This window comes from Capra hircus, chromosome 15 (genome assembly GCF_001704415.2).
Source record: "Capra hircus breed San Clemente chromosome 15, ASM170441v1, whole genome shotgun sequence".
Classification (NCBI taxonomy): domain Eukaryota; kingdom Metazoa; phylum Chordata; class Mammalia; order Artiodactyla; family Bovidae; genus Capra; species Capra hircus.
In genome coordinates, this window is record NC_030822.1 from 8030981 (window position 1) to 8045840 (window position 14860).

Genomic DNA, 14860 nt, shown 5'->3' on the forward strand with positions numbered 1-14860 from the left:
GACTTCCTCTCCACGGTCCACCTCTCCAGGCCTTACTTATCTCTGGAGAGAGGCAGCTTAGTCCAGAGAAAGGGCTGTGCCACGCGTGCGCTGTGAGACCTTGGTCAAGTGCCTTAACCTCTCTGAGCCCTAGCTTCCTCGTGGTTAAACGAAGATACTGTTTCCCACCTCCCAAGGACTTGAAGGTGCCTAGCAGGGTTCAACAGACATCCGTTCCATTGGTATTGGGCACAGACCAGTCTACTGGAAACAGATATGTTGCAGGAGAACTCATTTGGCATCGTGGATTTTAAAGACTGGGAAGGGCTTAAAATCCCCGTGTGGCAGGAAGACCAGAGAAATGACGTAAATGCCGGCTGATGGGATCTGTGAGTGGAGGAAGAGCTGGACAGTTTGGGGCAAAAGATGGTCCTTTCAGGTGTGGTGGGGGGAGGGGTGGGGCGCAGAGGCCTGGGGACCCAGGCGCAGCCAACAACAGAAGCAACATTTTGCCATCTGCTGTGCCCTGCCTTTCCCCCTGGTTCCCCACAAAACTTCCAGGAAAACCCATGTCCCTTCCTCACAGCTGCTGGAGGTTTGGGAGTTTAACAATTGCGTGCTGAGTTCTGCTTCAAGGGGGGCTCAGGCACAAACTGAGTGGCCCAGGGTCACCCCGCTTGGAAGTCAGGTCTAGAATTCAAGTCTGTGGAGTTGCCTGCTCTTCAAAATTAGGGGCAGGGGAAGGAAATCCAGGAAAGCTGCTGAAGTGTACACAGAATAGATGGAGACAGACAGACAGATGGAGTCAGTCTTGACCGGAAGGGGCCTCTCCTTCCTAGTGACCCTGCCCTGGGGGACTTCAGTGGGTCTTTACTCATCCAGGTCTTGGCTGTGCTAAGGTCAAAGGTTGACGTGGGGTCACTTGATGAGTGTGGCTCTGCTCCCAGGAGAGGCCATAGGTCTGAGCAGAGCAGGTGGGCTGTGGCAGGGTGCAGGGCTGGCCCCCTGAGCCCTTGGGGATGCTGTCCTTTCATGTATAGAATCCATAAGTTGGATGGGGATGGAGCCGATACATTCCAGGCACATCCTTATCTTGCTTCATTTTCAAAGAATCTGTTGAGGTAGAAGATTAAGGGATGACGATGCCGAGGTTCAGGGAGGTGGTGTGTGCTTTAGATGACACAGCGGGTGAGGTGCAGAGTTGGGCTGTGAACCCAGGTGCCTCAGACCCGGAGAGGTTTCAGACTGCATCAGGTGACTACGTTGGCTCTGCTCCGGTGTCCACAGCTGCTCAGGGAGTCCCGGCTTGGTGGCAGCCCCTGCTACCCTCTGATCATCTCCACCTTCCCTTTCACCTCAACTCCCTAAGAGGGGTCAGATCCCAGGATAGTAGCTGGGGCTAAAGCCTCTGCCCCCTTTTCTTTTAGAACAGCTGAACTATCCCTGGGCTGTGCAAAACGTCTCTCCTGTGATGGCAGGCTCTCCAAGTGGGGTGGGCACTACTCGGGGTCTCCCCGCCATGAACCCCCAGCCAGGCAGGCTGGGCAGCTTCTAGCACTGGCCCCTAGACCTCAGCCCAACATGATTCTTCCCAAGCATCAGTCAGTTCCCCCCACCCTGCTGAGGCCTGGGGAGAACCCCAGACACGTTCCAGGAATACTCACAAATATGAAGAAATTGAACACAAACATCAGATACTTCATGCAGCTCAGACAGTCGCCTTCCATGGTGATCCCCCTGCAAAACAGCAAGGCCCCTTCAGTCCTCTCGCTGGGGGACTCCATCTAGAAGGAACCCTTGCCCGTCCTCCGTCTCCTCCCCCTTGAGGTGTCCCAGGGGCCAGTCTGCCTCTGGAGCTGATAGGGGGAGAGAACAGTTGATCACAGTGTCCTCATCACAGAGCTTTGCCCTGGGGGGCTGGAGTTGGGAGCGAGGACTTGTGAGCCAGCCAGCCTGGGTTCTCTACCATTCATGCGCTGCGTGGTCTCAGGCAAACGGGGGCTTCCCAGGTGGCGCTGGTGGTAGATAACCCACCCGCCAATGCAGGAGACATAAGAGATGCGGGTTCAGTCCCTGGGTCGGGAAGATCCCCTGGAGGAGGGCAGGGCAACCCACTCCAGTGTTCTTGCCTGGAGAGTCCCATGGACAGGGGAGCCTGGCAGACCATGGTGCGTAGGGTCGCAAAGAGTCAGACACGGCTGGAGCGATTTAGCACGCACGCATGCACTCAGGCAGATGACGCCCCCTCTCTCAGTCCTGCTCACTCCAAGTTGAAAAGGGAGATTAAAAACAGAAGCTTCTTCCCCAGCGGTGCTGGGAGGATTAACTGGAATAATGCATAAACATGCTTGGCACCACGGGGCGGATGCTCAGAGGCATGACGTCATGATATTACTTGATTGCAGGCGTGAGCCTTCCGTTTGATAGATGAGAAACTAAGACTCAGAGCCGAGAAGGACTTGAGGAGGTCATGGAGCAGGAGCGGGACCCAGGCCTGACAAACCTCCTACCACCCCACATGCCCTCTGACCAGAAGGACCTGCCCCCAGAGGAAGCGGTGTTACAGGGAAAGAGCTGCTGGCGCCTCCTGGGGCCTCAAGCCCCCAGACACTCCCCCGACCCTGACCACCTCCATCATGAGATCTATAGCATCCCACCTCCCCCTGGAGCCTCCCTGGTCCCTATGGACTCTTAAGCACATCCATGGCAGCTGGACAGACTGAATACAATTCTATTCTGCCAGCATTTACTCTGCAATGACTTGATGCCAGGCACTGCAGCTTGAAAACCAGGCTTTCCCTGTGCCCGGGGGAAGCAGATGGCATCTGCTGTTACAAGTCAGCCTTCAAGGTGCTCATAAGTCGTGGGCATGTTCAGTACACCATATTCAGTATTCCCAGGCTTTCTTTCTGACAGCCCTGGGGAGAGGATGGCAGGCCCAGGAGGATCCTTGTTCCAGGCCCTGTCCTCCCAGCAGCCAGCGGAAGGCTGAGATGCAGTGGGGACCTGTGGGTATGGCAGGCCTGTGTAGCTAGCATCTCTTGGTCCACGCCATGCCCATCAGTTGTTAAACCATCGTCCCTGGCAATTGATCATCCTTGTCTCTTGCATCATCTCCAAGCCCAGGCTCTCTACCTCCAGTGCAGGTCCCCAGACCAAGCCAGCCACCCTCCTCCAACTCCACCATCTCTGACCTTCTAGAAGCAGCATCTAACCTGCATCAGAACACGACAGCTCCAAGCAGGGTCTCTGAAGCCAGACACACCTGGGCTCCGATCCCGGCTCTTCACACCTCTCTACCTCTGTGTCTGGTAAATGATGTAACCTCTAGAGACTCAGTTTCTTCATCCATGAAAGTGGGTATTTAGGACCTATGTCATGGCATGTTGTAAGAGTTAAATGAGACATCCTGCATCAGGGCTCCCCACAGAACCTGCTTCAGCGAGGGGTGGACAGCTCTTACTAGGAACACACCTAACTTGACAGTCACAGGTGACTCCCTGGGCTGTTGTGGCCCATGAGATCAGGACCCCAGGATAATGACCTGCACCCCAGGCACTGCACGCTGACCCCTCTCCCTTGGGCACTTGGCCGATGCAGCTCCACACATCTGCTGAGACCCCATGCTCCTTGGACGGGGGAAGAAGACAGGAAAGAGCAGGCACCGAGGACGGATTCCTTGCCAGCCACATGCCAGCTCCAGGAAGGGACTTCCCTGAATTTTTCAACAGTGTCATAGGCAGGAAGCACCGTGTTCATTTCAGAAGTGAGGACACTGAGGCTCAGGGCAATGAGGTGGCCTTAACCTCCTGGAGCTTGTGCATGGGCCCCTCGGCCCACTCCACATTCTGCACTCTCCCTGTCCCGGGGGCTGGTGATCAGGCAGACAGAAGGGCAGAAGGACCCCTGGACTGGGAGCCGGGAGCCCCAAGCTCCAGCTCTGCAAGTCACTTCTGTCCAGCCTCAGCGTCTCCATCTGCAAAATGATGGAGACGGATTTAACGGCCTGTGAGCTCCTGCTATCGGGTTCTGACTTGGACGGGCCTTTGGAGGGCAGGAGGGACCGCCCCTGTGAGATGCTGAGAGAGTCTGCAGGAGGCAGGCTCTGGGGCCCCGTCCTCTGCCCACCCAGGCAAAGCCTAGTCCTCAGGGTCGGATCTGGCTTCAGCTGGCTCTGACTGTTTGGCAGTTAAGGGGCATAATAAACATAGCAGCTCACAAACGGGCTACCTGTATTTATTATGTATCACGTTCATTAGAGATTACATCTAATGGGCAGCTTGTGGAGTGCTGGGCTCCCAGACGAATGCAATAAAAGACGACGTGTCTCCTGGGAAGAGCCTCTGACCAAGGTGAGGAAGGCAGAGGGAGAGACGATGTGAGCTGGAGGGCGGATGGAGGCAGGGGGGCCTGGGCCCAGCTCCAGGGCCGGGAACCGAGTGGACAGAGGGCTTGGGAGCCTGATGGAGGACCACGCCCCAGCTCGGCCAGGCCCAGCTGGTGGCCTCGAGCGAGTTCTTGTTCTGCGAGCATCTACATTTCCTCGTCTGTACAATTAGCATAAAAATAATGCCTTCCTCATAATGCATGGAAAATACAGAGCACAGAGCTTGGTGCAAGGTAGACTGTAACAGCGCAGTGAGCAACATCCGGCTCCCCTGGAGCCTTACTGTGTGTCAAGGAACACGCACAGCCTCATTTAGTCTCCCTAAAGCTCCTGGAGGTAGGTAATGACATTGCCCTTGTTTCAGGTGAGGGAATTAAGCCTCGGAGGAGGCTTGTCTAAGATCACGCAGCATGGAGATGCCTGAACCAGGATTTGAACCAGGTCTGTCTTAATCTACAGCCTCAACTCTCTTTTTTTAAATTTAAAGTTAATTTTTATTTATCTGGCTGTGCCAGGTTCTAGTTGCAGCATGTGGCATCTTTTAGCCTTGGCATGCAGACTCTCAGTTGTGGTGTGTGAGATCCAGTTCCCTGACCTGGGACTGAACCTGGGCCCCCTGCATTGGGAACGTGAAGTCCCAGTTACTGGACGACCAGGAAAGTCCCTGGAAGCACAGCTCTTAATCCTCGTTTTCAGTGAATGCTAATCCCCTTGCCACATTCATCCATTTTTTCTCCCAAATTCAGGCCTGTCTTCACACCTCCTCTGCCCAAGGACTCAGTCATGTCCAACTCTTTTGTGATCCCATGGACTTTGGCCTGCCAGGATCCTCCGTCCATGAGATTTCCCAGGCAAAAATACTGGAGCGGGTTGTCATTTTATACGCCAGGCAATCTTCCTGACCCAGGGATCGAACCTGTGTCTCTTGTGGTTCTCACACTGGGTTCCTCTAGGCTAGCAATCTCCTAGAGCCATTTTCAGGATTTGGGGTAACATCTTAGAAATCATCCCCTCAGCACCGGCTAATTCATGGGGCAAGTGTCTTTGGTTTTGGAGCAATTCAACCACCCAGGTTGGGAACCTTATTTCTCAGGTTGTTCAGAAGTCCTATGTACCAGGTACATATGAGGCCACAGTAAGAAGAAACATACTTGGTAAAGGCAGTGCTGTTTGGCCAAAAAAGTCGTTTAAATCTTGGGGCCCAGAAAGATGAAATGCAAGAGTCAGTATCATAGGCAAACTTCACCTTGTGCGTGTGTGGTCAGTTTGGTGGTATCCAACTCTTCGCGACCCCATGGACTGTAGCCCACCAGGCTCCTCCATCCATGGGATTCTCCAGGCAAGAACACTGGAGTGGGTTGCTACTTCCTTCTCCAGGGGATCTTCCTGACCCAGGGATGCAGCCTGCCTCTCTCACGCCTCCCTCACTGTATGCTTAGTCGCGCAGTCGTGTCTGACCCTTTGCCACCCCAGGGACTGTAGCCCACCAGGCTCCTCTGTCTGTGGGATTCCCCAGGCAAGAAGCCTGGTGTGGGTTGCCACTTGCTACTCCAGCCTCCTGCATTGGTCTCCTGCGTTGGCAGGCGGATTCTTTACCGCTGCACCATTCATGAGCTCAAATCTCACAGGTGCTGGGAAGGCAGCTGAGGCGCTGTGGACCTGGCTGCCCTTCCACGAGGTGCCTGCCCCAGGGTGAGCCTGAGAGGGGGCTCTGCACTTGCTGCCATGAGTCTCATGGTCTCAAGTCTCTTGTGCCTGTCACAGCGCCCCCTGCTCCTGGACGCTGAGGCTTCCCAGCTCACGGATGGGTGTTTTATGATTCAATGTGACCCTGGATGCAACTGGCTGTTACATGTATAACAAAGCCAAAGGTGTTTATGGGCTTTAAGGGGAACTATAATGCGACACTTCTGTCTGTGTAATAACTGATTTAGAGTCCAGCCCTTGCATAACTTACGTCACCGGGGAAATGGGAAAACAGACTGCAAAAGGGAAAGGAGGTGTAGCCAAGTTACAAAACCAGTTAGCGAGGGGTCTGGGCCTGGAGACCCGTTTCTTAAAGCTTAGGCCAGTGCCTGTGGCTGTTCTCCATGTTTCACTTCTTTCTTTCGGCAGCACACACCTTCCTGTTAGAATGTGTGCTGAGAAAGGCACGGGCTTATTTTGTTCACTGCCATGTTCCCAGCATCCAGAGCAGTGTCTGGCACGTGTAGGTCCTCAGTTTCTCTGTCTGGATGAAGGAATGAATGGAGAGTGGGAAAAGAGAAAGCAGACACAGAGAACAATAGAGACCCAGTAAATCAGAGAGATCAGCAAAGTCAGAAAGAGAGGGGAAGATGGAGAAAGACGAGGTGAGGTACGGGGAAAGAGAGATGGCAGGAAGGGATCCGGGAAAGGACAGACTGAGAGCTCATGGGGAGACGGGGTGGAGTCAGGGATATGGCTGGTGCAGGGAGGGGGCACGGAGAGCAATTACCGACTTGTCACCTGGACAGTTCTTCCGACGTCAGCAGGACAGCGTCTCCTGATCAGTCTCCCTTATTGGCCCAGCTTGTCCTGTAAGAGAAAATACTCAATTACTCTAGAAATAAGGAGCGGCCACTTTCGGGAAGTGCACATGAACACCTGCCCGCCCTTCGGACACACACGTTCAGGGCAAGTGCCTTGCTGATCTGGGCCCATTAGCGCTGATGAAAAGCTCTCGGCACCTGGGGCACTCCAGCTGGGTGGCCCACACGCCGCGCCCGCCTTCTGCCCGCATGGCAGCTGCCGGGTGCCCTCGTTGGGGCTGCGAGGGGAACCTCATCTCCAAGAGACTTGCGGTTGCTGGCATAGCTTTCATCCCTGCTGACACCCTGCTGCAAGCAGCGGGTGAACCGGGAGGAGGGCTGGGGGGCCCATGCCCTAGGATGCCACCTGGCTGCTCCCTGGGCGTCTGCAGTGATGCCCTGCAGACGAGAGAGAGCCAGCGGGGCCCTGGAAATCAAACACCCTCCCCAGAAACCCTGACTCCCAGAGGGTAGAGAAATTTGATGCTGGAAAGGGTTCCTTAGCTTTGCCTAAGAATTTGCCAGAAGGCTCCTTTTGCTTGCCAGCTCCCAGCAGTGGAAATGAGGGTGTGTTTTCAGCAGTCGCAGGGGCCCATCCATACGGAGAAGCCTGGCCGATCACACGTGTGGGGAATTCCACAGCTGCTCCTGCTCAAACACTGGGCTGGAGGACACTGCCGGGAAACCTCGAGGCCTGGGGTGCTTGGGCTTCACAGGCATCCCCGTGGGCAGGAAGCGGGGATTTCTGGGCCTCGGGTACTGTTCAGATTCCTTTCCAGGCTCATCAGTGGTGGCGGGGGTTGGGCTGTAGATGAAAGATTCCTCCCTGTCCATCCATCCATATACTAGGTTGGCCATAAGATGTTATGGAAAAACCTGGATGAACTTTTTGGGCAACACAACACATCCCTTACTCTCTCCTTCCATTTATCCCTCCCTCCTTCCACCCACCCATCCACTCTGCGCTGGGTGCTGTATTAGGGAACAGAGATGCAGGTAAGCATGAACTCACAGTTGGGTGGTGGTCGGGGTAGGAGACTGGAAGGGGCAAGGGAAGGGATGACAATAGGGCTGGGACCACAGGAAGGGGGACAAACTCTCCCCTGGGGTAACTCCACTGGGGGCAGTTGGGGAGCTTTCAGTTGGGAAGGGGATGGTGCAGGGGAGTAGGTTGGGAGGGAGTGTAGAGGTGGGGATGGGCAGATGGGAAGGAAGGCAGGAAAAGGGGCCTCCCTCCTGCGAGCTCTCGGAGGCCCTGGGAGCTGGTACTATGCCCTAAACATAAACACGTAGGAAGTTCTTCAGCCGCCTTCCTCGGTATCTGCTGTATGGCTTTGGGCTACACACTTACATGCATGAGCTCATTAGATGCCAAGAACAAGCCTAGGAAGTAGATATCATACCATCACCCTCACTTTACAATGGAAACTGAGACCTGGAGAAGAAAGAGACTTGTCCGGCATCACACAGCTAGTAAGTTACGGACCGGGGATCCACACCCAGGAGTCAGAATCAAAGCCAGCCTTCGTGGACAGGGCTGTGCACCCACCCACGTGATGACAGTGAGTCCTCATGACGGCCTTGGGAGGTGGACTATTGCCCCATTTTATAGAAGGAAGTTGAGCCTTAGAAATTTAAGTGGCAAAGCTGAGCATCCTCCTGAGATTTCTAAGCTCTTTCTCCTAGAAACTCCAGGCAAGATGTTAGAAAAGCTGTGTTGGGGGCAGAAGTGGGGAAGAGGGCAGAAGCCCAGCCCCATCTGAGCAGTGAGGGATCCCCTGAAATTGGCCCTGGGGGCTGTGGGGAAGGGAGGACATCATCACTACCAGATAGGACCCTGCTACCCAGGTGGACATCTGCGGTGAGAAACCCACGGGTCTAGGCAGGGGCCAAGGACATTGGGGCTGGAACCCTGTCCAAGGGTGGCTTCCTGGACAAGATGAAGCCAACTTCAGTTCCCCTTAAAACTCAGGTATCTGTAGCCTTAGGAAGGGGAGCTCTAAAGTCTAGCTCAGGGGCTGCATCCCATGCCTGACCTCAGGGCTCAGGGAAGCAGGAGGGGGTCACGGTTTTCTCTTATCCTTGTCCTTCCCCTGGCCCATCCCAGCTTGTGCGCCAATATCACCATTTTCTGCCCAGCATCTCAGGCTGGTGGTTGTCCTGGATGTGATGTGACCCATCTTCCTCTGGACACTGAGGCTGGGATGAAGGCCTGGGTGATGCAGAAGGCACCCCCCACCCCAGGGGCAGGGAGGAGGTGCTGAACTCCGCATGAATCTCTGACATCTCCTGCCCTCCTCTTTGCCAGGATGCCCCCTCCCCAGCTGTTTTCTGACACAGCAAATATCTGCACTAAGGGGAAAAGATGGCCTGGGACAGGCCCGGCCCGCTCAGCCATCACCACTGCCTTGCACAGCCTGGGACGGCCCCTGACTCGGCCAGCTCCCTGGAGGCCTTCGGAAAGTCACTGCCCTCCCTGAGATGCTGGGTTCTCCTCTGAAAACTGCGATTCTCAACGTTGAAGCCGGAGGTGGTTGTAAGAATTTGTGCAGCGAGGCACATGAAATGAAGCGATATGATGTGAAAACACTTGGAAAACTGCAAATCACTGCTCCCAGGAGGAGTTATTATTATCAGCATCTTCAGATATTGAAAATAGGTGGATGCCCAGACCATGTTCACCAGTTATCCATGGAGGTGAGTGTGGGGCAGACCGTGGACATCTGGCTTGGTCAAGAGGGATATATATATATATAATATATATCTGATATATATATCTTTCCTCTTAGTGGCCCCAAAGTCAAATTTGTTGCTCCAATTCTGTGATAACTGAACCTTATAATAACTGGTAGTATTGAGCATTTACCATGTATCAGATTCTGCTAAGCATTTCTCCCACATTCTTTTATTCAGTCTTCATATAGGAGGTGGGTATCATTGTCAACCCATTTTACAGATGAGGAAACTGAGGCTCAGAGAATATAATTAACTGGCCTGGATTTTAATCACATGTTTAGTAAGACTTGGCCACAAATCAAGCCTAAGTCTGCTAGACTCCAAACCAGAGCTTCCGGTAAGGTCCATGGACACGGCTTGCCAGAAAGGAGTGTGATGCCTTGGTCTCCAAAGCTTCTAACCCAGTGCTGTCAGCCCAGAGTCAGGCAACCAGGCGAGTGCGCCCCGGGGACCAGCTAGCATCCTCCCCCATGCCAGCTGCAGGCCTCTGGGTGATGACCCCGTCCTGCCATCCCGTGACAGATGGGAGCCCCGAGGCCCAGGGAGGGGCAGACGCGGGGCGAGGTCAAGCAGCGCCGCTGCGATCTCCTCTGCAGGCGCCGGCCTGGGCCAGACAGCTTTGTTCATCTCCCCTCTCCCACCGCCCCCAGACAGCCGCTCAGTTCCATCTGCACGGAGCAGGCCCAGCAGCGGTTCTGTGATGAAGAAGAACAGCTCAGTTCATAAATCACTCCTTTTACTTTCACCGCCTCTAGCTCCCACCGGGCGTGCTTTCTGGAGAGAGAGAAAAGAAAGCACGTGGACAGACAGGGCAAAATGCCCATCGGAGGAAGCAAAGGTAGGTCTGCTTTGGGCTGGTGGGAGCTAAGAAGCGTCTTGTATTCGCTCCTGCCAGGTGAGGGCCCTGTGGTGCAGGGCGGAGCCTCTGGGAGTCCCAGGGGACCAGCCTCACCTGGGTCTCAACCAGCACCCTTGCCTCCAGCAAGCTGGGAGGCCTGGGCCAGCCTCCTCATCACCCGAGCCTCCACGGATGGCTTCACCTCTGAGACGGGCATTCTCACATCTAACTTCCAGGGTCAGCGCGTGGATTCAGAGATAGTGTCGGTGAAAGCACTTTAGCGTTGCTTCCTTCCTGTGTGTTTATGCCAGCACTGGGCTGCGTCCAAGGCACGGAGGCCAGCAGCTTCCCTCCCTCAAGGACTTGAGTCTCCTGAGAATTAATAACCTGCTACTCAGAACTGTTAACAGCCACATGGACCACGAGCATGCCGGGCAGGAAGGGAAACTGGCGCTGACTGCCTTAAGGGGTGACGGGGGGTGTGGCAGGGGCAGCCTGGAAGCCTGGGAGCCTGTGTGTGGGGAGCACACGCATTTTTGTTGGCAGGGACCAGCACTTTTGAGTCTCAGTGATGCTGCAGGGCATTGTGTCCTGGGCATTTACCTATAATGAATGACCTTACTGATCCTCCAAAGAGATCTGCAAATTAGATGAATTGCCATTGTTCCCTTTTACAGAAGAGAAAACTAAGGCCCCATGGGGCTTGAAAACCCTTAGAGCCAGAGCTGACTCAAGTCGGCCTGACTCTAAGACCCCTGTGCTCCTTCCTCAGGACATGGGACTGAGGCTTAGAGAAAAAAAAAAAAAGCAAGGCAGTATTTCCCTGGCAGTCCAATGGTTAAGACTCTGCCCTTTGGGCCACGGGTTCGATCCCTGGTTTGGGAACGAGAGCCCATGTGCTGAGCGGTCTGGCCAAAAAAGGGAAAAAAAAAGTAAGGACTTGGGTCTGAGACTTGCTGGAATAAGGACGATGCTTCTCATCAGGTTCCAAGCCGAGGGGGGAGGATCTTATTTGCTCACTGGTGGTGCTTGCTGTGCTTCATCTCAAGACAGACGGTCTCATAAACAAGCAATTGGCCCCAAATCCTGGCGCACCTGGTGAATGGCACAGACATGGGGACATGGGCACAGCTGATGGGGGAAACATCTAATTAGGCTCCTGGGGGCAGAGCCTGTAGTGGATGTAGCAGATCCCAAGCGACAGCCTTCGCTGGCCCTGCTCTCGCTGAATCTTGAATGTCTCGGAGGCAGAGTGGCTGCAGCGTCTTGGAGAGCACAGTCTCTGATCTGGGAGCTGAACCAGCTCTGGGCACTGTGTGCTCCTGCCATGAGCCCTCTCCTCTGCCTTCGGAGGATCTTCAGAGAAGGAAGCCTTAGTGAGACCTGACTCCAATTCTCTCTTCACACTGGGGGCATGTTGAGGCCCAGAGAGGGGCAGAGTCTGGTCCAAAGTCACACAGCAGGGCCAGAATTAGGAACTCCTGATTTTAAGCCCCCTGCTCTGCCCACCTGGGGCTTCCCAGGTGGCGCTAGTGGTAAAGAAGCCGCCTGCTGATGCAAGAAATGTAAGAGATGCGGGTTTGATCCCTGGGTTGGGAAGATCCCCTGGAGAAGGAAATGGCTACCCACTCCAGTATTCTTGCCTGGAGAATCCCATGGACAGAGGAGCCTGGCGGGCTGCAGTCCATGGGATTGCAAAGAGTCGGACACTGCTGAAGAGACTTAGCACACACACACACCCTTCCCATCACTCAGGGCAGCCTCCTGAGACTAACATCTCAATTTATTTTGACTCCAGAGAGCATTTTACACACACAGTTTCTCAATCACCCCAGAGATAGGCACTCCTGCTTTATAGAAGAGGAAGCTGAGGCCCAGAGAAACCCCTGGCCTGAAGTTGGGGAAATTTCTGGGGCAACAAAGCAGGATCCCCATCCTTCTGCCCTGGTCATCCTTCACAGGCGTGGCCCAGGGACTTTGGGCAGTCGGTCCCTAGAGTGGCCCTTGCTACAATCCTTATCCCCTGCCCCATGGACCTGAACTGGACTCAGAACCACAGAAGGTGCTCTGACAGTGCCTTGGACGGGGCCATGGCTCCATCTTCCTGCCTTTGCACTTGGGATGACCCATGTGCAAAGGCCTCTGGGAAGGCTGTGCACCCTCCACCAAAGGCTGGTAGTCAGCCTGGCTGCTTCCATGGAATTCAGACAGCGTCTACCCCAGGGCCCACCTGGATGGGCAAAGAACAAACTCCCTCCCAGACAAACATTATTCTTGTGGTAATTTACATCAGAAAGCATTTCATTCATGTAGACTTTCATTCATTCTCCCTTTAGTGAGCACTGCAGGTCTTTGGAGTAACCCCCAACCCTGTGGGACGAAGTGCTGGGAAATGTCACTGTGTCCCCAGACTCTGGCAACCATCTTCCCCACGTGGGTTCTCCCTGCCCAGCCTGGCTCAAGTGTGGCTTCTGGTAACACCTCTGCTTCCCCTAATTGAGTCTCCTTATTCTCCAGGGCACCTCCTGGAAGCTTGTGTTAAACTTCATGCTACCCAGAGTTAACTCTTACTGTATATCTGGCCTTGAACTAACAGCATACAGATCCTCACAAGAGTCCTAGGAAGTGGGTCTGCTCCCCCAGTGACCTGTGATTGAACCGGGCTCAGAGACAGTGAGCAGGCTGCCTTTTAGGGATTCCCCTGGCCTGATCCTAAAGTTAAGCTCTTTTCCCCCCACCCCTACATAAAATAAGATACACAGGATTAAACCAATTATATTAAATAATGTTATCAAAATATTTTCAAAATGTTTGTTATAGGCAAATACTTCTTCATTAACTCATTAAATTCAAGAACTAGTGATAGATTTGACAGCTATCGTAATTTCAAAAGATCTGCAACAGTTTGAGGGCGATGTGAAAATATCTGCTTCCACCTACTGATGGCAACATTACGAGTACAGCTAATAATACTACAGCTTGTTGCCTGAGCTCACAGAGGATGAGATGGTCAGATGGTGTCACTGACTCAATGGACCTGAGTTTGGGCAAACTCCGGGAGATGGTGAAGGACAGGGAAGCCTGGTGTGCTGCCGTGCATGGGGTCGGGAAGAGCTGGACACAACTGAGTGTCTGAACAGCAACAACAGTAGTGAGAGGATATGCTCAATGTCAGTTAATGTTAGTGAAAGTAAAGAGATAATTTTTTCCCCCAAACTCGCCAGTTTCTCGAGTTCCATGTGATCCGTGGACCCTGGGACGGGAACTCCTGACTTAGACGTAGATCATCCCCGACGGTGACGCCCTCCCCGTCTGTAGCTCATTAACCCAGTTTGTTACTTCTGATCTCCATCTCCCTCGCGCCCCTCCTCCCCCCAGACAGAGGCTGCCCTCTCCCCTCAGCCCCTGCCCCCAGCAGAGGGGCAGCGAGTTTACAGCAGGAGCAGATGGGACCGCAGGGGCAGGGGAGAGGCGGGGAGTGGGATGCAAGGATCAGAATCCTAAACTGACCGTAGCTGAATGTGGTCGCCTTCCCCCTGGGAGCAGACCCCACCAGCTGGGGTGGAAGGGGCGGCCAGGGAGCCAGCCTGTCTGCAAAGCCCCTGGCGAATTTGTTAATAAGCCCTCAAACTTCCAGGCTCCAGCCCTGAGATTTGGATTCTGCGGGATCCAGGAGGGGTCTACCCGTAGGCCTTTCCTTTGGATCCATCCCTGGGGGCGTCTACACTGTCAGGTTCAAAGTCCTCAAGGTGAGATTCCCTCCTCCCCCCTAGGTCTATCCAGGAGGCTGGGACCCCCGGCCAGCTGAAAATCATGCTCCCCAAATCTAGAAGGGTATCGGTGCAACCAGCCAATGGCCGTCTGCCGGTTCGATGCCCGGCATTCCTCCTCCATCACCGTGGGCAGCCGCAGCCCAGGTTCCCTGACATAGCCCAGCTTCCAGCATGTGGCTCCTGGCCTCCTCTGGGCCTCCCACTCAGCCCCTCCCCTTCGCGGAGAAGCGGACAATGATTCCACACCACTGGCCTCTGACCGGGACGAGCCAGCACGTGTCTGGAGCGTCTGGAGCGGAGATGTTAGTTCTCTGGAAATCCTCCTGCCTTTGGAGGGACCTGGGGCTGGGGTGGGAGGCAGCAGTGGGGTTTCAGAGGGGAGAAAATACAAGGAAGGAGGCGCTTTGAGGGCTAGAGAGCAGAGTCCAAGTGGAGGTCGCAAGGAGCTTGCAGGGCTGGCCTCATCCTCTCGGGCTCACTTCCTAAAGGGGCATCACAGGATGGGGGGGGGGGTGGGGAACGCGCCATCTCTATGGGTGGCTGGTGCCTCCACGCCAGCTGGAAAGGGGGGCTGCCCCGGAAAGTGACTCAGTCACCC

The 14860-nt window shown here is 54.5% G+C and overlaps 1 protein-coding gene across 4 annotated transcripts in view; it reads right to left on the reverse strand.

The window, feature by feature from the left end:
* TSPAN18 (tetraspanin 18) overlaps positions 1-14860 on the reverse strand; it is a 203068-nt gene that overhangs the window by 23189 nt on the left and 165019 nt on the right. For 2 of the 4 annotated variants that reach the window (XM_018059207.1, XM_018059206.1), the window contains 2 exons: positions 6854-6922; positions 1644-1716 (listed from right to left, as the gene is read on the reverse strand). In XM_018059207.1, coding sequence (XP_017914696.1) covers positions 1644-1706 — 63 coding nt within the window. In that variant the 5' untranslated portion in view covers positions 1707-1716; positions 6854-6922. Of the gene's footprint in view, positions 1-1643; positions 1717-6842; positions 6923-14860 lie in introns of all 4 variants that reach the window. The other 2 variants (XM_018059205.1, XM_018059204.1) reach the window with 1 other exon arrangement.